The sequence below is a fragment of the Artibeus jamaicensis genome, unplaced genomic scaffold (assembly GCF_021234435.1).
Source record: "Artibeus jamaicensis isolate MK-2021 breed Jamaican fruit bat unplaced genomic scaffold, CSHL_Jam_final contig_332, whole genome shotgun sequence".
NCBI classification, from domain to species: Eukaryota; Metazoa; Chordata; class Mammalia; order Chiroptera; family Phyllostomidae; genus Artibeus; species Artibeus jamaicensis.
This window is the reverse complement of record NW_026521788.1, coordinates 2,755,115-2,781,252: the sequence shown is the minus strand read 5'-3', so window position 1 is coordinate 2,781,252 and position 26,138 is coordinate 2,755,115. Positions and strand designations below refer to the sequence as shown.

The following is a 26,138-nucleotide window of genomic DNA, read 5'->3' as shown; positions in this document are numbered from 1 at the left end:
AGACTGTATCTCTAGGGTGGTCATAGCTGCAGATAATTAATACCAATACATAATAGACATTTCAAGTTCCATTAGCAAGATCATCTGCCATGGGCTGGACGTATCAAACTAATCAGTCTGTTGCCATTTATTACTCAATACTCTGATTCTCCTTGTTATGATTTTTATGTTCATCCAGTGATATAATTTGTAGTTATAGCTTACATTTATTGACTCTTAACAAGTTACCATACATTAATTTACAAATTTTACATATATTTTTAAAAGATTTTAATTATTTTTTAGAGAGAGGGGAAGGGAGGGAGAAAGAGAGGGAGAGAAATGTCACTGTGTGGTTGCCCCTTCATTGGGGACCTGGCCTGCAACCCAGGCATGTGCCCTGACTGGGAGTCAAACCAGTAACCCTTTGGTTCACAGACCAGGGCTCAGTCCACTAAGCTACACCAGCCAGGGTTACATGCTTTACATATATTATATTATCAAATTCTTACCAGAACCCTGTGAGATAAGTGTCCTTGTTATCTCCCCTGTATAAAGAAGCACACGTAAGTAGTGTGCCTAATGGCAGAACTGAGATTCAAATCCAGGCAGTGTGCCTCAAGATTGTCTTTTGTCTAGAGCAGTTGTGCTGTACTACCTTGGCCTCTGCATTATAGGGAGAGAGTGTGTTAATCCCATATTCTTTGGATTATGTTTCATCCTGTGACAGTGACTTCCTAGTAGTGAATAGTAAAGTGACTTCCGACTATGATTCGGTAGAGGTCCAAATCTTTGAATGGGTCCACCTATCAGAGGTACTAGTCAGTAAGGATTTTGTGGCCAGCTCCTGGCCTCCTCTGGCCAGAATTTCCCAGTTATCTTTTGACTGTCTTAGTGGAGAGCTTTGCAAAGTTAGAGTCTCAATGCTACTCTCAGATTCTGATTTAATTGGTTTGGGAGGGAGCCAATGAATCTGTTCTTTAAAAGATCTCAATGGTGATTGTGGTGCCCATCTCAACTTGAGAACCACTGTTTTAATTGGCACATGACTCTTTCTCTATTAATTTGTGCAACAACCTAGTTCAAGTCTAAGAAATGGTAAAACTTAAGATTTCAGTAAGCTTTAGGCAGAAGTTTCGTGATGTTTGTGATCAACTAAATATAAAGATCAGTTAAAAATAAGAAATATTAATGCCAAGAACCAAGAGTTACTGACTTTGTGGTGATTCGTTTTTTTTATTATTATTAATTTTATTTAGTTATTTTTCAAGTACAGTTTTTTGTCTATTTTTCCCATCCCAGCCTCCCCCGCCCCTTGCTCCCCACCTCCCTCCCATTTCCACCCCCCCTTAGTTCTCGTCCCTGTGTCCTTCCTATTTGTTCCTCCAAATCCCTCCCCCTTTTTCCCCTTAACTTCCCTTCTCCCCTCTGGTCACTATCCCCTTGTTCTCTATTTCAGTGTTTGTTTTTTGTTTTTTTTTTCTGCTTGCTTGTTTGTTTTGTTGTTTAGCTTCCTGTTAAAGGTGAGATCATATGGTATTTGTCTTTCAGCACCTGGCCTATTTCACTCAGCATAATGCTTTCCAGTTCCATCCATGTTGTTGCAAATGGTAGTAGCTCCTTCTTTCTCTCTGCAGCATAGAATTCCATTGTGTATATGTACCACAATTTTTGGATCCATTCATTTACTGATGGGCACCTAGGTTGCTTCCAACTCTTGGCTATTGTAAATTGTGCTGCTATGAACATTGTGGTGTATAGGTTCTTTGATATTGATGTTTTAGGATTCTTAGGATATAATCCCAGCAGTGGAATTGCTGGGTCAAAAGGCAGGTCGATTTTTATTTTTCCGAGAAAATTCCATACTGTTTTCCATAATGGTTGTACCAGTCTGCACTCCCACCAACAGTGAACTAAGGACCCCTTTTCCCCACAACCTCTCCAACATTTGTTGTTTGTTGCTTTGTTTATGATAGCCATCCTGACCGGTGTAAAGTGGTATCTCATTGTGGTTTTAATTTGCATCTCTCTGATAGCTAACGATATTGAGCATCTATCTCTTCATGTGTCTCTGAATGTTCTGTATGTCCTCCTTGGAGAAGTGTTTGTTCAAGTCCTTTTCCCATTTTTTAATTGGGTTGGGTGTCTTCTTAGTGTGGAGTCGTGTAAGTTCTTTGTATATTTTGGAGATTAAACCTTTGTCTGAGGTATCATTGGCAAATATGTTTTCCCATATAGTTGGTTGTCTTGCTAATTTAATACTGTTTTCTTTAGCCACACAGAAGCTTTTTATTTTGATGAGATCCCATTTGTTTATTCTTTCCTTTACATTCCTTGCTCTGGGGGATATATCAGTAAAAATGTTGGTGCGTGGAATATCTGAGATTTTCTTGCCCATGTTCTCCTCTAGGACTTTAATGGTGTCACAACTTACATTTAAGTCTTTTATCCACCTTGAATTTATTTTGGTGTATGGTGTAAGTCTGTGCTCAAGTTTCATTTTTTTTGCACGTAGCTGTCCAGTTCTCCCAACACCATTTGTTGAAGAGGCTATCTTTACTCCATTTTATATTACTGCCCCCTTTGTCGAATATTAATTGACTGTAGAGAGTTGGGTTGATTTCTGGGCTCTCTGTTCTGTTCCATTGGTCTATGTGCCTGTTTTTATGCCAGTACCAGACTGTTTTGATTACAGTGGCCTTGTAATACAGTTTGATATCAGGTATTGTGATCCCCCCTACTTTGTTCTTCTTTCTCAAAAGAGCAGCTGCTATTCGGGCTCGTTTATGGTTCCACATAAATTTTCGAAGTGTTTGTTCTATGTCTGCGAAATATGCCATTGGTACTTTAATAGGTATTGCATTGAATCTGTATATTGCTTTGGGTAGTATGGACATTTTGATGATGTTAATTCTTCCAGTCCATGAACAAGGTATATGTTTCCATTTGTTTGTGTCTTCCTTGATTTCTTTCTTCAGGGCTGTGTAGTTTTCTGCATACAGGTTTTTTACCTCCTTAGTTAGGTTTATTCCCAGATATTTTATTTTTCTTTTTGCTATATCGAATGGGATTTTTTACTTGATTCCTGCTTCTGCTGATTTACTGTTGGTATACAAAAATGCCTTTGATTTCTGGATATTGACTTTGTAACCACCTGTTTTGCCAAATTCATTAATTAGTTCGAGCAGTTTTGGGTAGAGTCTATAGGATTTTCCATGTACACTATCATGTCATCTGCAAACAGTGACAGTTTTGCTTCCTCCTTTCCTATTTGGATGCCTTTTATTTTCTTTTCTTGCCTGATTGCTGTGGCTAAAACTTCCAATACTATATTGAATAGAAGTGGCGAAAGTGGACAACCTTGTCTTGTTCCTGATCTTAGTGGAAAAGCTTTTCGTTTTTTCCCATTGAGTATAATATTGGCTGTAGGTCTCTCATATATGGCCTTTATTATTTTGAGAAATGCTCCCTGTATTCCCACTTTGCTGAGTGTTTTTATCATAAATGGGTGTTGTACCTTATCGAAAGCTTTTTCCGCATCTATTGATATGATCATGTGGTTTTTGTCTTTGCTTTTGTTTATGTGATGTATTACATTTACTGATATGAATATTGAACCATCCTTGCATCCCTGGGATGAATCCCAGTTGGTCATGGTGTATGATCTTTTTGATATATTGTTGGATGCAATTTGCCAGTATTTTGTTGAGGATTTTAGCATCTATGTTCATCAGCGATATTGGCCTGAAGTTTTCTTTCTTTGTTGTGTCTCTATCTGGTTTTGGAATTAAGATGATGCTGGCTTCATAAAAAGAATTTGGGGGTTTTCCATCCTTCTGGATTTTTTGGAATAGTCTGTGGAGAATAGGGGTTAGCTCTTCCTTAAATGCTTTGTAGAATTCTCCTGTGAAACCATCTGGTCCAGGGCTTTTGTGTGATGGGAGTTTTTTGATTACTGCTTCAATCTCTTTTGCTGTTATTGGTGTATTTAGATTTTCTGCTTCTTTTTCACTGAGTTTTGGAAGATTGTATTTTTCTAGAAATGTGTCCATTTCCTCTAGGTTTTCAAATTTCTTGGCATACAGTTCTTCATAGTAATTTCTTACAATCCCTTCTATTTCTGTGATATCAGTTGTAATCTCTCCTCTTTCATTTCCGATTGTGTTTATTTGTGTCCTCTCTCTTCTTTTCTTGATGAGCCTACTTAAAGGCTTGTTTATTTTGTTTATCTTCGCAAAGAACCAACTCCTAGATTCATTGATCCTTAAAATTGTGCTTTTAGTTTCTATGTCATTTAATTCTGCTCTAATCTTGGTTATTTCCTTCCTTCTGCTTGCTCTGGGCTGTCTTTGTTGTTGTTCCTCGAGTTCTTGCAGGCGTAGGGTTAGGTTGTTTGTTTGAAATGTTTCTATCTTCTTTAGGTAAGCCTGTATTGCTATAAACTTCCCTCTCAGGACTGCCTTCGCTGTGTCCCATAAGTTTTGGGTTGTTGTGAGATCATTTTCATTTGTTTCCAGAAACCTTTTGATTTCTTCCCTAATTTCATTCTTGACCCATTCGTTGTTGAATAGCATACCATTCAGTCTCCATGATTTTGGGTGCTTTGGGTTTTTTTCTTTGGGGTTGGTTTCCAGTTTCAGTCCCTTGTGGTCAGAGAAGATGCTTGGTATGATTTCAATTTTCTTGAATTTTTTGAGGCTCGTTTTGTGTCCTATCATGTGGTCTATCTTTGAAAATGTTCCATGTGTATTTAGCTTCTTTGGGATGAAGGGCTCTATATATATCAGTTAAGTCCATTTCATCTAGGGTGTTGTTTAATGCCACTATGTCTTTGTTGATAATTTGTTTGGAAGATCTGTCCATTTTTCATAGTGGGGTGTTCAAATCCCCTACTATGATTGTGTTGCTGTCAATATCTTTCTTGAAGTCCTCTAAGATTTTCTTGATATATTTGGGTGCGCCTATGTTTGGTGCATATATGTTTACAATGTTAATGTCTTCTTGGTGGATTCTTCCCTTGAGTATAATGAAGTTACCTTCTGGGTCTTTCTTTATGGCTTTTCTTTTGAAGTCTGTTTTGTCCGATATGAGAATTGCTACCCCAGCTTTTTTTCTTGTCCGTTTGCTTGGAAAACTTGTTTCCAGCCTTTCACTTTTAGTCTGTGATGGTCTTTTGTCCTGAGGTGGGTCTCTTGTAGGCAGCATTATGTGTGGGTCATGCTTTCTTATCCATTGAGCTATTCTGTGTCTTTTGATTGGAGCATTTAATCCATTTATGTTTAAGGTTATTATTGATAGGTACTTATTCATTGCCATTTTTGTACCTGTGTTCCTCTCTGTCTCCCTCTTATCCTTCCTTCCCTTAAAGCAGTCCTTTTAGTATTTCTTGTAGAGCTGGTTTGGTGGAGGCGTATTCTTTTAGGCTTCTTTTGTCTAAGCTCTTTATTTGGCCATCTATCTTGATTGAGAGCCTTGCTGGGTAAAGTAGCCTTGGTTGTAGTCCTCTGGTTCTCATTACTTGGAATATTTCTTGCCATTCTCTTCTTGCTTGAAGTGTTTCCATTGAGAAGTCAGTAGCTAACCTTATTGGGGCTCCCTTGTATGTTATTTCTTTTTTCTCCCTTGCTGCCTTTAAGATTCTCTCTTTGTCTTGGAATTTTGCCATTTTGATGATGATGTGTCTTGAAGTGGGCCTTTCTGGGTTCCTCTTGATTGGGACTCTGTGATTCCTGGATTTGTGAGACTTTTTCTCTTATCAAATTAGGGAAATTTTCTCTCATTACTCGTTCAAATACGTTTTCTATCCCTTTTCTTCTTCTCCTTCTGGTATTCCTATTATTCGGATATTATTACGTTTCATATTGTCTTGCATTTCTCTTAATCCCACTTCATTCTTTCTGAGCCTCTTTTCATTTTCTTGCTCTTTCTGTGAGATGCTTTCTACCTATCCTCCGCTTCATCTATCCTACTTTTGAAACTTTCTACTGTGTTCTTCAATTCAGAAATTGTATTCATTTCCTCTTGTCTCTTGCTGATAGTTTCCATTTCCTTTTTCATGTTGCTGTAGTTTGCAGAGAGATTATTGTAGTTCCCCTGTAGTTTCTGGTAGTTCACTGTGAGCTCTTTGAACTTCGTAATAACCAGTGCTTTGAATTCACTGTCTGATAGTTGATCAGCCTCTATTTCATCTAACATTCTTTCTGAAGTTTCTGCTTTTTCTTTCATTTGGGGATTGTTTCTTTTTCTTCCCATTGTTTGAGACTCTTCTTGTTAGTCTCTGCTTCTAAAATTGATCTGTTCTGAAAGCCTGGTTTTATGGTATAAACTTCTGTGGTATGATCCTTGTGAAGTTCAGTGGTGCAGACTCCTTGAAGTTTCTTGATGTTCTTCGTCTCCACCTACTCTCACGCTGGTCCTCGAGCTGGTCCCTGCGTTGGTCACCTATCACTGCTGAATGTCCCGGCTCTAGTAGCCGCCTCCTCAAGCACCCAGTCCCGTCACTATGGCAGCGTCACAGGGGCCGAGGACGTCCCTGCTCCCGTAGCTGGCTCCTCTGCTGCGTCACAGGGGTTTGGAGCATCCCGGCTTCCGAACCAGACTCCCCGGCGTCCAGTCCCATCGCTATGGCAGCGGCACAGGGTCTGAGAACTGATTCGGTTTTTAGTCCTAGAGGCACAAGCCTGGGGATGGATGCCATCTCTGCTACACAGCTGAGCAGCTGTGGGGGCAGGGGGCAGGTGGTAACAGTCCATACCATGGAAATCTAAGTAAAGCCCTCAGCCCAGAGCCTGATATTTGGGTAGTGCTCAGTAAATGTTAGCATTTGTTGCTAGTTAAGTATTTTTTTCAACTGGAGATGGCTTTGGTGAGACTAACTCCCTTTCTGAACTATGTGTTTATTGTGGCTACAATACCTATCTGCCTCTAGAGTGGCTGGTGAACATGAAGATTCTAATTAGTCTCCTTACAGTGTAGTCTTAACCCAGACTGGGACCTTTTTATCTTTGACCACTTGAGTTAACCAGTGTAGCAGTTGAGCAGTTAAAGAGCTTGGCATTAAACCTTTTAAGACATTTAAAAATGTGTTATATAGCTGGTATAAACCAAATTAAAAATTAAGAATCAAGGGGTAGTTTTGTAGTGATAAGTTTTATAAATATCTAAGGGAAAGCAAATCCTCACTGAACTTCTGGCTTGGGTTTTCTCAGGTTCTAATTCTAAAAGCTTGTGGGAGGTAAATGTATTTATTTACTACAGGTTTTTATTTTTGTTTTTTTAAGGAGTAAGTAAGTTACTTAAAAGAGCTATTTTGTGCTAAATATTCAGTTTAAAAGAAATTCTAACTCTATAAGTAGACATATTTAAGGCTCCCAAACTAAGGGGTAAAGCTTTTTAAACAAATTATTGCAGAGCAATAGAAGTAAAATTAGAAGCAACTGTATCATATAGGCATGTATTGGTTAAGCAAATGGGCTCTTGATTAAAATCCTGGCTTTTACCGCCTTATCGACTTCAGGATTTTTGGCAAACTGATGAAATTCTCTACTTACTTTCCCCATCTGTAAGAGGCCTAATAATGTCACCTAATTAATAGGGTTGTAGTGAGGATTAAATAATTAAATTGCGTTACATTAAATATATGTGGAAGCATTTAGGGTGGTGTCTGGTACACACACCCTGTGCTGATGATTATGATGACGGTGGTGACACCCACCACTGAGTCGTCTGAACGAAAACTAGAGTAAAAATGTATTTCAGCATCTCAGTTTTTTTTTCTAAAACTATTTGAAAAAAATTTTTTTTTGGTCTTAGCCCCTGAAAAAAATTTCTTAATTTCTTTCACATAACACTTCATGTAATAAGGTACATTCCTATGCCCTGTGGGATGGCTTATCTATCATGTTTGCTTGGTGGTCAGATTTAATAAAGACACTTAGGATGTTTTAGAGAGATGGTATTTCTACATAATGTTCTTTTCCTTTGTGAAGTTGAAAAATCTTTAAAATTTGACATAAGAGTTCTGATTTCATATCAGAAAACCTGGAGTCAAGTCTCCGGGCTGCCACTCATCAGAGTGGACAGGTTACCCAGCTTGTGGGAGCCTCTTCTTCATCTGCAGAAGTAAAATAGTATACGATGCCTCAACGGTTGGTGTGGAGTATAAATTCATCTCCAGATGGGGCTCTCTGCGTCTTTCTAGAATAGTGCTGTTCAGTAGAAATAAAATGTGAGACAGCTATATAATTTTAAATGTTCTAGTAGCCACATTTTTAAAAAGGAAAATTTTAATATTTTACTTAATCATGTGTATTTAAATATTATTTCAGCATGTTGTAGTTATAAAAATCAAGATTTTTTTTTCATGCTACGCCTTTGAAATCTATATTTTACACTTACTGCGCATATCAACTTGAACTGGAAATGTTACATGTGCTCGGTAGCCATGTGTGGTTAGTGGCTGTCGTATTGGACAGTCTACATCTAGAACATAGATTAATATTCCCTGTCAGCATCCTTGGGCACTGGTGGTGTCTTGGTCTTAATCAATAAAGACAGACTTATTCTTGAAACTGTGTGTACCTCTGGATGGATGAACTTTACGTTTCTGTCGTCAGCAACCTACATTAGCATTTTTGTCCTTGGGATGACAGGCTCCCGAGCCCTCAGCCTTTGGCTGACTCAGATCAGGGCTTGCCCAAGGCATAGCATGTGTCTCTCCATTTGGCCAAAGCTGTAGACAACCAGAAATTCCTTAATCCTTGAGCATGATAAACCTTTTGAACCACAAGAATCAGAGCTCCAGGAAGGGATCAGTCTTTGTAATACCCCTTTATTTTTGTCTCTAATCTTTTTTTTTTTTTTGCCTTCTTTCCCAAATTTCAGAGACTTACCCACCATGCTAGGGGAAAGAGCAAATACTAGCAATCTTCTAAAGGAATTCAGCTTCTCTGTCTTCCACTTTGGTATGGCTTAACAAGGCGGCCCTCCCATCCCAAACATTACTTTGACTTTTTAGAAGACTTTTAGAACCTTTTTGGGACTAAAAGATTTAGAGGACATAGGATATAGTCATATCTCAGCTTTTTTATTTATAATGTTTTCTTCCTGATACTGCGCTTAATACAAATTTTGAGAGAATTGAAATGAAGGGTGTTACCCTCATATCTGTATGTAATGGTAAAAAGAGATAAAGTGGGATTCAGGTGTTCTTCACAAAAAAATATGCTTAGATGTCACCTTCTCAGAAAGTCCTATTCTGATCATGCTGTCTAAAATAGCTGCCAGCCCCCAGTACCCTCCGTCTTTTTTTTTAGTCTCACTTATTACTAAAATCCTTATTTGCCTTCTTGAAGAGAATATGGGCTCCATAAGGGAATGGACTTTGTTCTGTTTACTCCTGCATCCCAGCTCCCAGTACAGTGTCTGGCCTTCAGTAACTGTCTGTTGAGTCCGTGAAAGGAGATACCAAGGTATTATTCTCTACCTGTGTTAATGATTTTAAAACTAGATACCTAGTAGACTTCTTCCCTGACCGTCATTGCTCTGACTCGTGTATGTAACATGCTTGAATTTTCAGCCCTAATGTCAGTGATAAGAATCCTTTAGTGTTTATTCTTGCTCAATTGTTTAGATAAACCTTTACTTCTTTTATGTAGTGTAGGGCATGAGGGAAAAAGATGTTGTTTGCCATGGTGTTATAAAATGGGGTTTAGCGGAGCCTATCTGTATTGGAGGGTATTGGGACAGGGAAGTGGATGAACGTTTTTATAGTTCAGTGCTGTAAATATATAGGTTTGGGGGCAAGACAGTTGGCAAAGTAGGTAATAGGAGCTTAGGGAAAAGTGAGAGAGATTCATGGCAAGAAAGATTATTATTATTTGGAGGAAATGTAGGCTATTTAGGCTTGTGTCAACAAAATTCACAAATCATATACTTCTGTTAGCTTAGTTTAGAATCTTCATTTAAAATCTTAATTTTCGCTGTCAGTTTTGCAGTCATTCTTTTACTTTACTTCTTGTGCCTTTGTACCAACTTGGTGCCGCTGCCATTCTTAGCGCTCCATGGAATCGGACCTATAAGCATAGACTCTTCGTACTTTGCAAAGGCCAGAAGTTCCACTGTAACTCCTGCTTTGTTCCAGGAGCATCCTGCCAATAAAAAGTAATACACGTGTTGAAAACTCATTTTTTAAATGAACTATTTACTTGGCATTAAAATAAATGTATAGGGAAAAAATGCAGACTTATCAGTAAAAGGAAAACTTCTTTTGGTACTGCTTCTTTAAGAGCCATTTTATTACATGAACTAGCTTTTTTATAGCAGTATGAATGAATTTGGTTTGTTGATAGAGTTAAGAAAAACAATAAAATGGTATGTTTTTTATATTGTGGCCGTAGGCTTTATTTCTGTTGGGTTTTTTTCAGTGTTACAATTTAAAGTTTGATTAAATATTAGTACTCTACCTATAATAGTTAATTTTTAAAGACTTTCTAATTACATTCAAAATTCCAATGATATATTTTAACCTAACACCATCTTTCTTCTTAGTCTGTAAGACTTGTATCGTTCAGCACTTTGAAGATAGCAATGATTGTCCAAGGTGTGGCAACCAAGTTCATGAGACAAACCCATTAGAAATGTTGAGGTAAGTAAATGTATTTTATAGTGCATCTAAGTAAATTACATAAATACTTAATAATTTTTATTATACATCATAATATTTGTTGGTACCTTGACTCAGATTAATGTAGGTTTTATGAAATGCATGGTTTTCATTTAAACATTTTCATTTTAGAATATTTTATTAAGCAGAATTTAAAACTAAGGATGCACATATTAAGTATTTAAGAAATACATTTCCAAATACATTTCCAACTTTATCTCAGGCTCTCAGAGTTAATTTAGTTGTAGCTATTTTTAGTATTTTAATAAACTATACACCACACTTCTTTTCTTTTAAAAGATTTTATTTATTTATTTGTTAGAGGGTAAGGGAGGAAGAAAACAGGGAGAGAAATATTGATCAGCTGCCTCTGTTGCTCCCCATGCTCAGCCTAGGCATGTGCCCTGACTGGGAATAGAACCAGCAACCTTTCAGTTTGCAGGATGGCGCCCAACCCACTGAGCCACAGCAGTCAGAGTGCAGAACACTACTTTTGTTGCAATACATGGTATTAGAAAGAGAGCAGACTTAATAATGAAGAACACTAATTTTGGTACTGTTAATTCTTTTAAATTTATGTTCAAAAAAGATTTCACAAACACTTAAAACTTATAGAATTCTTTAAATGGCTACTGTTTACTTAAGTTTAGTCACATATATAGCATAGCTCTGTCACAGATAAACTGTGTATCGTATGGAGGTACAATCTAAAAACTGCACTAGATGTTCTCTAGATAGCCTTATATAATTTTCATTTCTGGGTGATGTTTGCCATCATTCCATGAATCTGGATTTGCAAGTTTTACATTTCAGACTTTTTTCTATTTCAGTACCTGTAGTTGGATTAATTTATCTGCAGGTAAATCTCTAGCCCAGTGTTTTTCAAAGTGTGGTCCCCAAGCTATAAGTGTCCTGTTAGAAATGATCGTTCTCAGACTTGCTGAATCAGAAACTGAGAGTGGAGCCTACCATAAGTAGTAGCAAGCCCTCCAGGTGATTCTGAAATATGTTAACATTGAAACCATTGGTCTATTGTATTCTGTAGTCCTGAGCAAGGCTTCTGTTGATCGGGTTTATATCAGTGCTTCTCAATCAGGTGATTTCGCCCTTCCCCCAGTGTACATTTAACAGTTTCTGGGAGCATTTTGGACTGTCAGGACGGGGTGGGTGCTGCTGGCATCTAGCAGTAGGTAGAGGCCAGGGCTGCCAGATGCCGCTGAGCATTCCACAACTCCCAGGATAGCTCCGCCTTCCCTGAGGTCCAGCCCAACACAGCAGCAGTGCTGAGGGCAAGAAACTGATTTCAGGAATTCAGAGGAGACCAGAACAAACTTTTTCTGTCAAAGAAAATTTTTTCCTGACGCTTTTATCAAAAACTGTAAACAAACAGCACTTCAAAATGGAGTAGGTAATAATTACTATGTTGTAACAAATTATCTTAACTTTTGGTTTTGACTGTTAGATACCTGAAGGAATCCAGTCACAATTCAATTAAATGTAATTCCCTTGGCTAAAATGTAGCATCATATATATTTTTAAATTTTTATTTGGAAACAATTAAAAATTACAAATATTTGCAAAAATAAAAGTAGTACAGGAATACTTGTATTTTCCCTACCCAGATTAACATTTTATCTCATTTGCTTTATCCTGTGCTCACATTTTTGCTCTGTGTTTCTTTCTGAATCACCTGAGGGTAAATTACATACAGTACTACCCTTACCTCTGAATACTTTAGTGCATATTTCCTAAGAATAGAGATGTTATCTTACATAATCACATTATGATTACATTGGTATAATACTTTAATTGCCTTCCACATTTCAGTTTTTGTTAGTTTATCCAATGATATCCTTTATAGAAAGAGGCTTTTTCCTTCTAAATCACTAAAATTGCTACAAAGGAATTTTTTTTAAAGGCAAACTCAGAGATAATAAGAACAAGAACGTCTGCATTCCTGGCACCTAGGATAACTCCTGGAATGTAAGATTCTCAGTATACTGGTTGAAAGAATGAGCAGTCACATAGCAAAAACGAGAAACGGGAAGCCAGCTGATGGTGGTGAAGGTTGAGCAGACCCAGGAGACCTGACGGCAGGGATGTCTTCACCAGCCAAGATTAAAAGATGGAGAAAGAGGGCTGTAGGGGGTTGAGGAGAGAAAAAAGTGTGTTGTGTTGTATTGTCCAGGAAAGTGAGAGAATAAATGGGCTGGGGAAATGTATGATTCCTGGCACCCTTCAAGGCACATTTGGGTTATAGTTATGAATTGGAAGGGTATGGATTTTTTTTGCCAGCCATGGGTATAAAGTGCAGCAATAATGGAGAGTCGGATTTAAGTCGAGTTGTGGTTGTACCAAATAGTTTTGAGCAAGTGTGTAGAGAACAAAGGAATCGAAGTATGTACATGAAAGTGGCTTTTATTGACTGGCTGTGGAGTAAATCAATTCCTAAACTGGGTCAGGAGGACAGAAAGGACACCAGTTGGGGAGGGACATCTCAGGAATAGAAATGAAAGTGGTTGATTCCTGACCTGTTTGTACATAAGTGGGAAGAAATTCTTCAAGAGAATTTAGGAATAGGTGCATAGAAATTGCTTTCTTGTTTTTATTTTGCAACTCCAGGGTAAGGAAAAAGCTGAATGAGAGGGCATCTATAGTCATAGTACCCTGTGAATATTTGTGTAATCATAACTATACAAATACTGGTTATTTTTAAAAATGGATAAGACTGTGTCAGAAGATAAAAGTAAGGAAAAGGTGTATGTTAGCAGGAAAGGGGTGGGGAGTGCAGGATATCAGAGAACTGAGAAAACTAAACCTTTATCTTCCCTAAAAGGGTGTCAGAAAAATCTACACAGCAGAAAAAGCATGGCTTTGGGTGTGTATGTGTGGTGCATATATGTGTGTACACACGTACACGTGAAAATGAGTATTACCAGAAACTGGTTGGATTTGAACATGGCTGCCTCTTGGGTTGTAGGAATCAGGAGGAGAATGTTCTATTTGAATATAAGATTTATGGGGAGGTTTGACTTGTAAGTCATAAATATGTATTACTTTGATAAAAATATTAAGAAGAAAAGAAATGCTACTTTTAAATACCACTGCTATTAAATAGTCAGGGGAAGCTTGGTGAACAAGTTGGTATTTGAGTTAAGTCTTGAAGAATAAGGTGACAGCGGTTCGGTTGGAGTAGGAGAAGAGGAACTGAGCCAGGGTAGCGAGTGTGAGGGAGAGAAACAGGTTGCAGAACACAAGGCATTTTTGCTGGCCTCGGAGGAGAGATGGTAAGATAATAACACCAGTCATGGTTTGTAGGTTGGATTCAAGTTATGTAAACACTTGAAACCAGGTGGTGGGAAGAAATTAGTTCTGGAGCAGGCAAATAACGAATCTTTCTTAAGCACTAATTTGATTATTATGAACAGGTCAGGTTCAAAGAAAATAGCTCAACACCATCCTAGTCTACGTAGTGTGGTAATTGAGGAACTAGAAGGGCAACAAGTACAGGAAGAGGAGATGGGGAAATATCTAGAAGGAGCTGTCAGTGGAACTTGGAGACGTACATGTGTCAGTTGAGAGTGGTGGGAAGAGGTGTGTATATGAAGAAAAGTGTTAACATTTTGAGCCTTTTTGGAAAGAGATACGGTCTTATTTTGTAAATGCAACTTTTAAAAAGTAAGACAGTAAGAGTGCTGTTCAGTATTTTGTGGGTGGATCGATGAGACAGTGACGCAGATGAACAGAAGGAGGTGCTTGAGACACAGCGTCTGCTGGGAATGTGGAACTTGGGCTCAGCAGAGAGATGGAATATGTGTGTATATAAAAGTTATCTGCTTTACGTGGTAGTTTCATTGTAATTAAATATATAATTTTAATGTAAATCTGTGTAAGTTAATTTAAGATATAAGTTACCTGTTTATACAGAGTCATAGAAGTGGATGAGGTCCTCAGGGAAGGCGGCCTACAGGAAAGGTCAGAGCGCAAAGCATTGAAAATACTTGATTTAGGGGTGAGTGGAAAAGAAAAATACTGAGGGAGAAAAAGAGTAGGCAAAAAACAAAAAGAGTAGGCAAAAAACAAAAAGGAAAACCAGGAAAGAACATTTTGAATGAGGCAGGTTTAGACAACGCTGTCAAACTGGTTCAGAACAATATAGGAGAAAAATGACTACAAAATAATTTTAAAAGTTTAAACCTATCCAGTTGGAAGTTATGGATGATTTGGGGAGTTCAGTAGAGTAAAGGAAGCAAAACAGTATGTGACAGAAATAATGTCAATGATGCTTTCAGAGGTTTTCCAATTGGAAGAAAAGATTGGGAAACAGTTAACAGATTGAAAAGACAGTAAGTTAAATGTAGGTTGGGTATTTTAAGATTCAGGGAAACTGTACCTGTGTGTAGTTGGGGAAGAATCATGCTGCTGAGCAGGATGAAGGTGTGAAGAGGGTGTCGTGGGAGCAAGAGAATTAGATTAAGGAAGTGAAAGCCACCAAAAGGAAGCGTTACACTCTTATCCAGAAAAGAAAACTAGACTGATGTCAAGCGGAATATTTACATTTTTTATTTAAGAAGTGAGAATGACTAAGTGGCCTAAATTTCTCAGAACAGAGAGTAGAATTTATTTCCTTTATAGGAAAGAGCCAGAGTTGTGGTAGAGATTTTGAGAGTGTATATCAGCTATTGCTGCAAAACCAACCACCCCTTACATGTCATACTTAAACATTGTTTTTAAAAAGCATTTCTTATTCCTCACAATTCCTTGTTTCACAGATCTAGGTGGTTCTTCTGGTCTTGGCTGGACTCACTCCTGTGACTGCAGTTAGCTGCTGATTGAATAGATAGGCCACTCTGCTGACCTCAGCTGGGTTCTGTCCTGTTGGGATGGGCTGTCAGTGAACTCATCTCAGATGGCCTTGGCAGGGCAGCTCAGTTTTGTGCGTGGTACCTCATCCTCTACACCTGTTCCCATGGCTGGCAAGGTTCTGAGAGAGCAAACAAAAGCACACGGTGCCTCTGAAGGCTTAGGCTCAGAACTAAGCACAATGTCATTTGTGTCATATTCCGTTGGCCTAAGCATATCTCAAGGTTAGCTCATATTCTTGGGGTGGGTAGATTAGGGGTGGAGTTTAAGTCATGTTCAGAGGGTGTAGATACAGAGAAAACTGGGGACTAGGGCCATTTTTGTAACCGATGAACCACCTTGGGAAAAGCTAGAACGAGGTGCCCTGCACGTGCGGAGGACTTTGGTATAGAGGTGCTGAAACTGCATGTTCTACGTGTTCTGTGAGGTGGAGCTCTCAGACTGTTTATGTATTTGACTTTGGTATCTTCATTGTTAGTGTATTCTCTTTCCCTTGGAAGGTTGGATAATACGTTAGAGGAGATCATATTTAAACTGGTCCCTGGACTGCGAGAACGTAAGTTGCTGTTTGGTTCCTTGCAGATTTGTGTTTTATGAAACCAACATTTCTGTTACATATTTTATGACTGATCTGTTATTTTTGTACTTCTCTTTCTTTTAAATTAGAAGAACTTCAGCGTGAATCTGAATTTTGGAAGAAAAATAAGCCTCAAGAAAATGGACAAGGTGACTTTTTCTTACATCTATCTGACAGCATCTTTCAAATCAGCTAGCTTTTTGTATCTTTGGTGAACTAATGTCTCTCTTCAAGCTCAAATTTCTGCTGTACAAAATTTATGTAGTCCTTTATTCATATTATGAACCCTTCTCTTATTATGAAACTGTTATATAAAAGCCTGAGATGACTCCAGTTCAAAGTAATAGGAAATAGAGGAAATTGGACTTGGAGGTAAAACAGAAATCTACTACTGATTGCAGCAGTATTTGCTGGGGAGTTAAAGGAAACTGAAGTAAGAAAGAGCTGTGGCCTGAAAGTGAACAGTGAGGGGTTTTGTCTTATTTTGTACATTGGTTTGAATAGGAGAGGGAACTGCAGTGTGGCCGAGAGAATAGCAAGGGGGTCTTGGAAGGAAGTTTTCATAGGTGGAGCTCATCTATCCTGAAATTTGAAAAACATTTTTAGGTGCAGTTTTTCCCATCATCACTGTTCAAAGTCCCAATTTCTTTTCTGGATCCCAGGAGACTCAGCAATCAGTGAATTTTTTATAGTTTTAGCAAGCAAACATTACTGGGCAGAGAAAAGGCTTAAGTAAGTATGTAATTTGCACAAAGGAAAAAAAGTACAACATACCTGAAGTTATAAGGACATGTTTATCATTTCCCAATAATTAATACAAGATGACCTAAGTGCCACTGAAATCTTTCAACAATGTTTTTGTAGCCTCACTTGTGAGCTCAATCTCCCACCTCTGGTTTTCCCATGAGATCACAGGATTGTCAATTATACGTAATTAAAATGGGTGAGAAGATGCTCTTCCTCTTTCCACTTGTAAAATGAGGATCATAGTTTCATTAGTTTAATTTAACTGTGCAGGGCCAGCTTTGTGTATGAGGGGAAGTTTGAGCATAGTCTTCAATGACTGGATAAGATGGAAAGGGATTATTTTTTATCTATAACTGCAAAGTAAGCCTATAGAAGATGAATTAACTAAAAAAACAAAAATAAAAAAAACCAAGCCTGACAAAAATGGCTTAACTAAAGGCTTGTTTCACCTAAGTGTAAATTACAGTTTAGTGCTATAGTAAAAAAAATAGATGATATGAAGGTGACTAAATGTTCGTGCTTGACTTGCCTTTTCAAGAGGACAAGGTTCCAGGGAATCGGCATCAGAAGCTATGCTGTAGGTTTTGTTTATGACTCTATGTATCTTGCAGCTTCACTTGTGAAGGGCTGTAGCCTACTTTGTGTTTTTCTTCCTTTTCCCATTATTTCTTCCTCTTGTTTTTTAAATATTTTATTTATTTTTTGGGGGGGGGGAGGGAGAAAGAGAAGAAGAGAAACATCAATGTGTGAGAGGTACATCGACCAGTTGACAAGTTGCCCCCAACCAGGGACCTGGCCCACAACCCAGGCCTATGCCCTGACTGGGAATCAAACGAGCAACCACAAAATAAGCCTACAGAAGATGAATTAACTTAAAAAAAAACAAGCCTGACAAAAAATGGCTTAACTAAAGTGCCCCTTTGGTTTACAAGCGGGCACTCAGTCCACGGAGGCACACACCAGCCAGGGCCCTCTTTCTCCCTCTTTATTTTGTAATATTTGGTCATTAGTTTCGGTGGAGAATTTGGGTCTGTTCTGGGAGGTGGGAGTGTGGTTCATGAGAGGCAACTGCTGTCTGTGTGGGTCCCGTATAAATATGCAGAAGAAACAATGCAGAAGAGAACCCACCTTCTTTCTGTGAGACGACAGTAATGCTTGTATCACAGTCATTACGGAGGAGCTAACCTGTTGGGTTCTCCCCCACCCAGACTGTCCTAGACTGTAATGCTTGGCTAGCTAATTCTTTCAAGTTTCAGCTTAGAGACATTTTATCTGGAAACTTTCCCTGCATCTCTGCTTCACCCCAGAGTTTGAGTGTATTACCTTTCATATCTGTGGCCACGCCATCTACTTTACCTCTTCCATCAAAGGCCTTATCTGACTTCTCCATCTGTTTCCTTTGCTTTTCTGAATCTCCTCCTATCCCCGACCACTATGAGGATGATAACACCCTAGTTTTAATATTGTTCCTTCAAGCCTAGCATAGTGCATATCTAATAGAGTTAAAGGCACAATAAATGAGTGAATGAACAAATATAGTTGTATTATATGTAGGCTGAAGTTACTTCATAGCTTAAATACATTTGGATATAATGTGAAGTATACCATTCAGATTTCTTTAATGGAGTTTTAACATGTTATGTAGCTATGTACATGTTTAAAAAGACAATTCTACTCATAGTAAACTAGCTGATTTTATGAATATCAATTTTAAATTTTGAGATATTAAAGAGTATTTTATAGCAGTGATTTTCAACCTTTCTCATCTCATGGTACACATAAATTACTAAAATTCTACACACCAAAGAATATATTTTTTGCTGATCTGATAAAAGGTATAGTTTTTATTCATTGTCAATTGTATTCAACGCTCTAAGGAAAAAGAGGTCAGTACCCCTGACTAAAATAGTCAGATACTGTAAGTTTTGAAATTTCTTGTGGCACATCAGTTGGAAATTGCTCTTTTATAGTTTTAAAAGAGTATTTGGTGTAGTTCTGAATGTTTTATTTGGATGTCCCAGTGAGCCTAGACATCTTAGGCTGTGTTAACAAGTAACTGATAGTTTTTAAAAATATTGTCATTGTTGAGTTAGTTGGAACATTTTAAAGTTAAAGAATTTAACGCTGACTTTTGTTTCAGTGATTAATATATTGTTGTTTAACTTTAATCTCAACTTTGAGTTATATCTTTAGTTTTGTTTAAATTCTACAGATGATACTTCAAAAGTTGACAGACCTAAAGAAGATGAAGAAGGTGATGAAAATCAGGATGATAAAGACTATCACAGAAGTGATCCACAAATTGCTATATGTTTAGATTGTTTACGAAACAACGGACAATCAGGGGACAATGTAGTAAAGGTAAGTGGACTAGTACAGTTGTATTTTTAATAATTATTTTATAGTAAACCTTTGATAATTTGTTGATGAATTTTCCTAATGTTTCAAAGTGTTTGCTGTCAACGTTTTTAATATAATCAAGTAGAATACTGTTCTCTGGCCGTTCTATGCCTACAAATGGCCAAGCAATTGCTTTAGGCACCAGATTTCCAACCCGCACAACTGAACTGTCCTGGGCCAATGCCACCACCTAGTGGCTGATGCGGAGAATCACACCTCTTATGCTTCTTTCCACCTCCTTTTTATGCCTTTGTTGGGAGTTCATATGCATTTTTTTCTCTTTTTAAGAATGGTAACCAAGTCTGACTCTGATCATTTCATGTTGGGCAGTATCTCCAACCTTTTTGTTCATTCCCTTCTGATTTTCTCCATTTCTTTTTATTTGCAACTCAAACATGTCATGCCTACCACATTTTATGAATAATTCATTGGTTCTGAAGTAAAATTGGATGTCATAAAATGCCTGTGAACTTTTAAAGTTCTGGAAGGCTCCCAGATTATTTTCTATAGAATCTCCATTTCTAATGCTGTTTCTCTCTCTGTCTGCTATTTGAACCTTTTTATAAAGGACCTCCATACTAGAGAGTTTAAAACACCCTACTTAAAATTGCAAGAAACTTTTGTTTTCATTTTAAAATTTACTACTTTACCACGTAAGTAGATTTTTGTCACTTTGTCCTAGCAGGTGTCAGCCATCAAGAATATTTGCTTTCTTTGTATTTCGTGTTTTATTCAAATAATTATATTCATTGTCTCTTCTTTTACTTACACTGTATATAATCTGTAGGCCAGTGGGTTGAATTTTCACTAACACATTTTAAAAAAGATTTTCTTTGTTTCTTTTTGGAGAGAGGGGAAAGGGGGGAGAAAAACATCTGCGTGAGAGATGCTGATCAGTTACCTCTCGCAGGCCCCCAAATGGGGACCTGGCCTGTAACCCAGGCATGTGCCCTGACTGAGAATCAAACCAGTGACTTTTTGGTTCTCATATTAACGCTCAATCCACTGAGCCACACCAGCCAGGGCATGAATTTTCACTAATACATTTAATGACATTTTCTTTTTAGGAAATTTAAAACAAATTTTCATCTTAGATTAAGTATTCCCAGGATCTTGCAACAAAGAATATGTGAGCACAGTGAGTCAGTGAATACAAATCAGCTATGTGGAAGTGGGACAGTGAAGATATTTAAATAAGAAAAAAAATTTTTATTCAGGAAAACTTTGGTGAGGTCTTATATATACAAACAGTATAATACACTAAGATAATGATTTGATTAGTAGAGTCTTGTTGGATAAGGCATGTCATAAAATGCAGAAATCTTTAGTGATGTGGCCATTGGGCCTATTAACCTTCCTAGGCTTCTCTGTTGTTTTTATGCTCTGGTGGATCACCTGTTCTTTTTTGTAAGTTTATATATTTTTTAAATAACCTTACATTTCTCTCATTGCCAATCATTTCTGTAATTCCCATTTTGGGAGGTTCTTCTCAGTAGAGATTTGATCATCCTTTAATTCTTGAATACAGGAGTTATTATCTTGTAGTGAAAAAATAGAAAGGCTGAATATCTTTATAAATAAATATAAAGTATATAAATAAATATAAAGTATACTTCTTTGTAGGATTTCTCATAAAAAGGTAAGTGTCCCAGTTGGGAGTTTCCCTGACACCTGAAAGTGCACATATTTAAGACAGATTCATTGTACTTTCACCTAACTTCACTCCAAACATGCAGTTTCAGTTACCATTACCATCTTTCAATGAAGCATACTAGTTCAAAACTTTGGAGTCCTCTTTGACCTTTTACTCTTTCCTTTCAGCCTGTCATAATTCCTGAAAAATTCTCCAGTTTAGTGCCGCTCACTTTATATGTAGATTGTTCAAAGTAGTCTCTTTTAAGTATTTTTTGTACCTTAATTTCTTTTATCACCCAAGGCTGAGTCCACAGCCTGAGTGTGCTTAAGGCAGAGAGTCAAGGCCGCAATCAGGGCAGATAATAAATATTGTAGGCTCTGTGGGCCACATAGTCTCTGTTGCGGCCCTAAAGCATTTATGATGGAGGTGAATGAACAGCACAGTTGTGTTCCAGTAAAGCTTTACTTGAAAAGATAGGTGGCCAGCCAGATTTGACTTGAGAGCTGTGGTCATAGTTTGCAATTTTCTGGCCTATAGAATCAAGTCTTAACACGTTAAGATAGTATTCAAGGCCTGTAACTAACTAGACCCTCCCTATCTTGATAAGTTTATCTGCCATTGTACCCATCAATGAAACTTCTCAAGACAAACATTGTTTTATAGATGAGTACTAACATATATGTTGGCACTCATACCTGACAAAGGACTTTCTGCATCCAGAATATATAAAGGCATCCAGAATAAAGGCTTATATTAAGAATATTAAAACCCTCTAAAATTGTCAACAGTCTTTTTTTTTGGCATGCTCTTACCTCTTCTCACCACCTTCCTGTGCTACCGTCAAGACCCCAGCAGAGACCTCTATTCTTTGTGATGTTTTTTCTGCCTTAGTGAATCTCATCTCCGAAATTCTATAGGATTTGCATTTGTCACTCAATTAGAGCTTAGTTTGTTATTTATTAAGTTAGCATTTATTGTGTTTCTGCAGATACCAGGCACTGATGCTGGGTTGTTTTTTTTTAATTTTGTTTTTTAATCTTTTTTGATACTGTTTTTAGAACATAATTATAAACTCCTTAAAGGCAGGGAAGCAATGTCTATTTTCCTTTATAGCCTCCTCAGCCACTTATTCTTTTGCAGTAAGATGTGATTTCCAAATGTGGTGGTGGAGTAGTCACATGTGTAGTTTACATGGCCAGCTACTGCTCTTACAATTTAAAAGCCAATGCTAAGAACAGAAAGGCAGTGAAAATAGTGAAGACTTTCAAAAATTTGCTGCTCCGTAAAAGCAATTAAAAAACAGCCAACAAACCCTTCAAAATCAACTTGTTTGGAATTCTAATAATTAACCAAAGACTTGCAGAAATCTGTGGAGCAGTTAATCAGGAAAACTGACATTGTGCCATTTTAACTTACCTTTGGTCCCATCCCCTACTCTCTCAGGCACGAAGGGAATGAAAGAGGGGTGGAGCTCTCTCAAAGCCCAGTTACCAAATAATTGTCATTATTTGACCTATCTTGGTTCCTGGAATACTCCACCTACAAGGGACATTGAAAAGCTCGGACATAGTCTTGGGAATCTAGCAGAGTAAGCACACACACACTCAGGAAAGTCAGGAAAGATGTGAATAGGTTGCTAAGTTCTCCCCTGTGGCTGACCCTAGGGCTTTGCACAAGAAGGAGGTGAAAACTGAGGCAGAGTTTTCAACAACCTGATTTACCGTCGGAGGCCTTCCCCAGGATAATCACAGAGTCCCTCAGCAAAGACTGGAGACTGAGTTCTTACAAGTGTATAAGGAACTCTCTGTTCAGTCATTAGCCAGTTACTAGATGGAAACTAGTGACCATATTATGTAAAGAATACACACTTACAGAAGTAGTTTAGGTAAGTCATTAAAAAGAATAAGAAGCAGCCACAAGAAAAAGTCCCGAAGGGCTAGAGGGAGTCTGATTTTTCCAAGGTTGTCATATTATTTAAGGTGTTGAGTTAAAAAAAAAAAAGACAAATACAAACAAGGAAGTGTAGTACATATATAAGAAAAGAAGCAGTCAATAAATCTGTCCCTGAAGGAGTCAAGGCATTGGACTTACTAGATAATACATTTTAAATCATCCATGTGAAGTATGCAAAGTACTAAATAAACCATGCCTAAACATCTAAATGAAAATATAAGAATAGTTTCACCAAACAGAAAATATTAATAAAGAGAAATTATTTTTAAAATATTTTGTAATTGAAAAGTACAATAACTGAAGTGAAAAATGCAGCATAGAAGCTCAACAGCAGATATGAGCCGAGGAAAAGAACCTAAAAACCTGAAGACAGATTGTGTTTATTTGGTTTGAGTAACAGGGGAAAAAAATGAATGAATAAATTCTCAGAGACCTGTAGAACACTATCAGACTTATCAACAGACACATAATAGAAATTTCAAAAGTAGAAGAAAAAGCAAGATGAGCAGCCCCGACCAGAGTGTCTCAGTTCGTTGGGCATCATCCCGCAAAGCAAAAGGTCCTGGGTTCAATGCCCAGTCAGGATGTATGCCTGGGTTGCTGGTTGGTCCCTGGTCAGGGCACATATGAGAGCAACTAATCGATGTTTCTCTCTCCCTCCCTTACCCTCTCTATTAAAAAATAAGTTTTTTTAAAAAGGTGCAAAGGGACAAACAGTATAATTGAAGAAATAAGGGCCAGAAACTTCCTAAATTTGATAAAATATTAAAAATCTAAGAAGCTCAACAAACTTCAGGTATGATAAATTAATATCAAGACACGTCATATCAAACTGTTGAAAGACAGAATCTTGAAAGCAATAATAAAGAAGTGACTCATCACTTACACGTGATCTTCAGTAATATTAGCAACTGATTTCTCATCAGAAGATGCAGGCCAGAGGACAGCATAAGCAGAATGATGGGAAAAAAAACAGAACTGTCAACCTAGTATTCTGTGTCCTTCAAAAAATGTGTGTCTTTTAAAAAGGGAGGAAATATTAAGATATTCCCAAATAAAAGCTAACAGAATGTGTACCTGCCAGACCTTCTTTGCAAAAAAATAATGAAGGGCGTCCTTCAGGCCTAAATTAAAGAACCCTAGACTGCAACTCAAATCCACATTAATAAATAACACTGGTATCGGTAACTACACAGTTAAATATAAAAGACAATGTATTCTTTCTTTCTATCTAACTTTTTTTAGAGAGGGGGCAGAGTGGAGGTATATATGAGTACATATTTGTATACTGTTGAAATTAAAATAGTACTCCAAACTAGATTATTATCAATTTAGATGTTAACTGTAATCCTGAGGGAAATCACAAAGAAAGTAACTTGAAAAATGTAGGAAAAGAAGTTATAAGGCAATTAAAGCAATATATCTTTAACATGAAATAAAGCAGTAATTGAGAAATGGAACATTTAAAATAGAAATAGCAAACTGGCAGATAAAAATCTTGCCCTATCAGTAATGACATTAAATGGAAATGGACTATACTGTCCAGTGAAAGGCAGAGATTTGCAGAATGGATAAAAATAAATACCTGGTACAGCTATAGGCTGTCTACAAGAGACATACCTCAGACTCAAAGATACAAACAGCTTGCAGGTAGATTGGAAAAAGAAATGCCATGCAAACAGTAACCAGAAAAACAGCAGTGGCTATAGTAATATCAGAAAAAAACAGACTTACAGACAAAAATTGTCAAAGACAGAGAAAGAAATTTTTTAATGACAAAAGTGTCAGTCCATCAAGAAAATGTAACAGTTAAATACAAATGTACCTAACAGTAGAGCCCCTTAATATGTGAAGCAAAAACTGCCAGAATTGAAGGGAGAATGGATGGTTGAACAATATACGACACTTTTAGTAATAGAATTAGGCAAAAAGGTCAAAAAGATGAAATAGAAGATTTGAACAGCACTAAAACTAGCTAGACCTAACAAACAATGATAGAATACCCAAAAACAGCAGAATACACATTTTTCTCAAGTGCATAATGAACATCTGTCAGGATATATTATATCTTAGGCCACAAAACAAGTTTCAACAAATTTAAAAGGATTGGAATCATTTCAGGGGCAAAAAAAATGGTTTAGCATATGCAGATAAATCAGGATAATACAGCACATTAGCAGAACAAAAGATAAAAATCATATCAGTAGATGCAGAAAAGGCATTCGATGCAATACAACATCTATTTATGACTAAAACACTCAATAAAATGGATGTAGAAGGAAAGCACCTCAACATAATAAAGCCCATATGTGACAAACCCTCAGCTAATATACTCAATGGTGAAAACTGAAAGCTTTTCCTCTAAAACCAGGAACAAGACAAAGATATCCACTCTTACCATCCCTGTTCTGGAAGTCCCAGCCAGAGCAGCTAGGCAGGAGAAATAAATAAAAAGCATCCAAATTGGGAATAAAGAGGTAAAGGTATCACTTTCTGCAGGTGACATGTTTCTGTATATAGGAAACCCTAAAGATGCCACCAAAAAACTACTAGAAACAATAAACAAATACAGAAAAGTTGCAGCACAAAATTAATGTACAAAAACCCACTGCATTCCTATATACTAACAATGAAGTTTCAGAAAAAGAAATGAAAAAACAGTTCATTTTGCAATTGCAACAAAAAGAATAAAATACCAAGGAATGAACTAACAAAGGATGTGAAGGACTTACATACTGAAAATTGCAAAGCGTTGTTAAAAAGATTGAAAAAATGTATAATGAACTGGAAAGATATTCCATATTCATGGATTGGAAGAAACAACATAGTTAAAATGTCCATATTACCCAAAGCAATGTACAGATTTAATGTAATCCCCATCAAAACCCCGATGTCATTTTTTAAAGAACTATAACAAAAAAAGTTACCAGATTTGTATGTAACCACAAAAGACCCCAAATAGCCAAAGCAATCCTGAGAAAGAAGGATGTGACCAGATGTATCACAGTACATGATTTCAAATTATATGACAGAGCAACCATAATCAAAACAGCACAGTATTGGCACAAAAACAGACACATAGACCAGTAGAACAAAATTGAGAGTCCAGAAGTAAAACCACATGTATATAGACAAATGATTTTTGACAAAGGAGCCAAAAACACACAATGGAGAAAAAAGCTTCCTCAATAAATGGTGCTGGAAAAATTGGAAAGCTACCTGCAAAAAGAATGAAACTTGATTAGTTTGTCCTCAAACAAAAATTAATCCAAAATGGATCAAAGACCTAAATACAAAATCTGAAACAAACAATTGCGTGA

At 37.2% G+C, this 26,138-nt stretch overlaps 1 protein-coding gene across 3 annotated transcripts in view; it reads left to right on the top strand.

Moving 5' to 3' along the window:
* PCGF5 (polycomb group ring finger 5) overlaps positions 1 to 26,138 on the top strand; it is a 120,143-nt gene that overhangs the window by 66,647 nt on the left and 27,358 nt on the right. For all 3 annotated transcript variants that reach the window (XM_053663829.1, XM_037156678.2, XM_037156677.2), the window contains exons 3-6: positions 10,528 to 10,624; positions 16,006 to 16,061; positions 16,172 to 16,231; positions 19,042 to 19,190. In XM_053663829.1, coding sequence (XP_053519804.1) covers positions 10,528 to 10,624; positions 16,006 to 16,061; positions 16,172 to 16,231; positions 19,042 to 19,190 — 362 coding nt within the window. The remainder of the gene's footprint in view (positions 1 to 10,527; positions 10,625 to 16,005; positions 16,062 to 16,171; positions 16,232 to 19,041; positions 19,191 to 26,138) is intronic.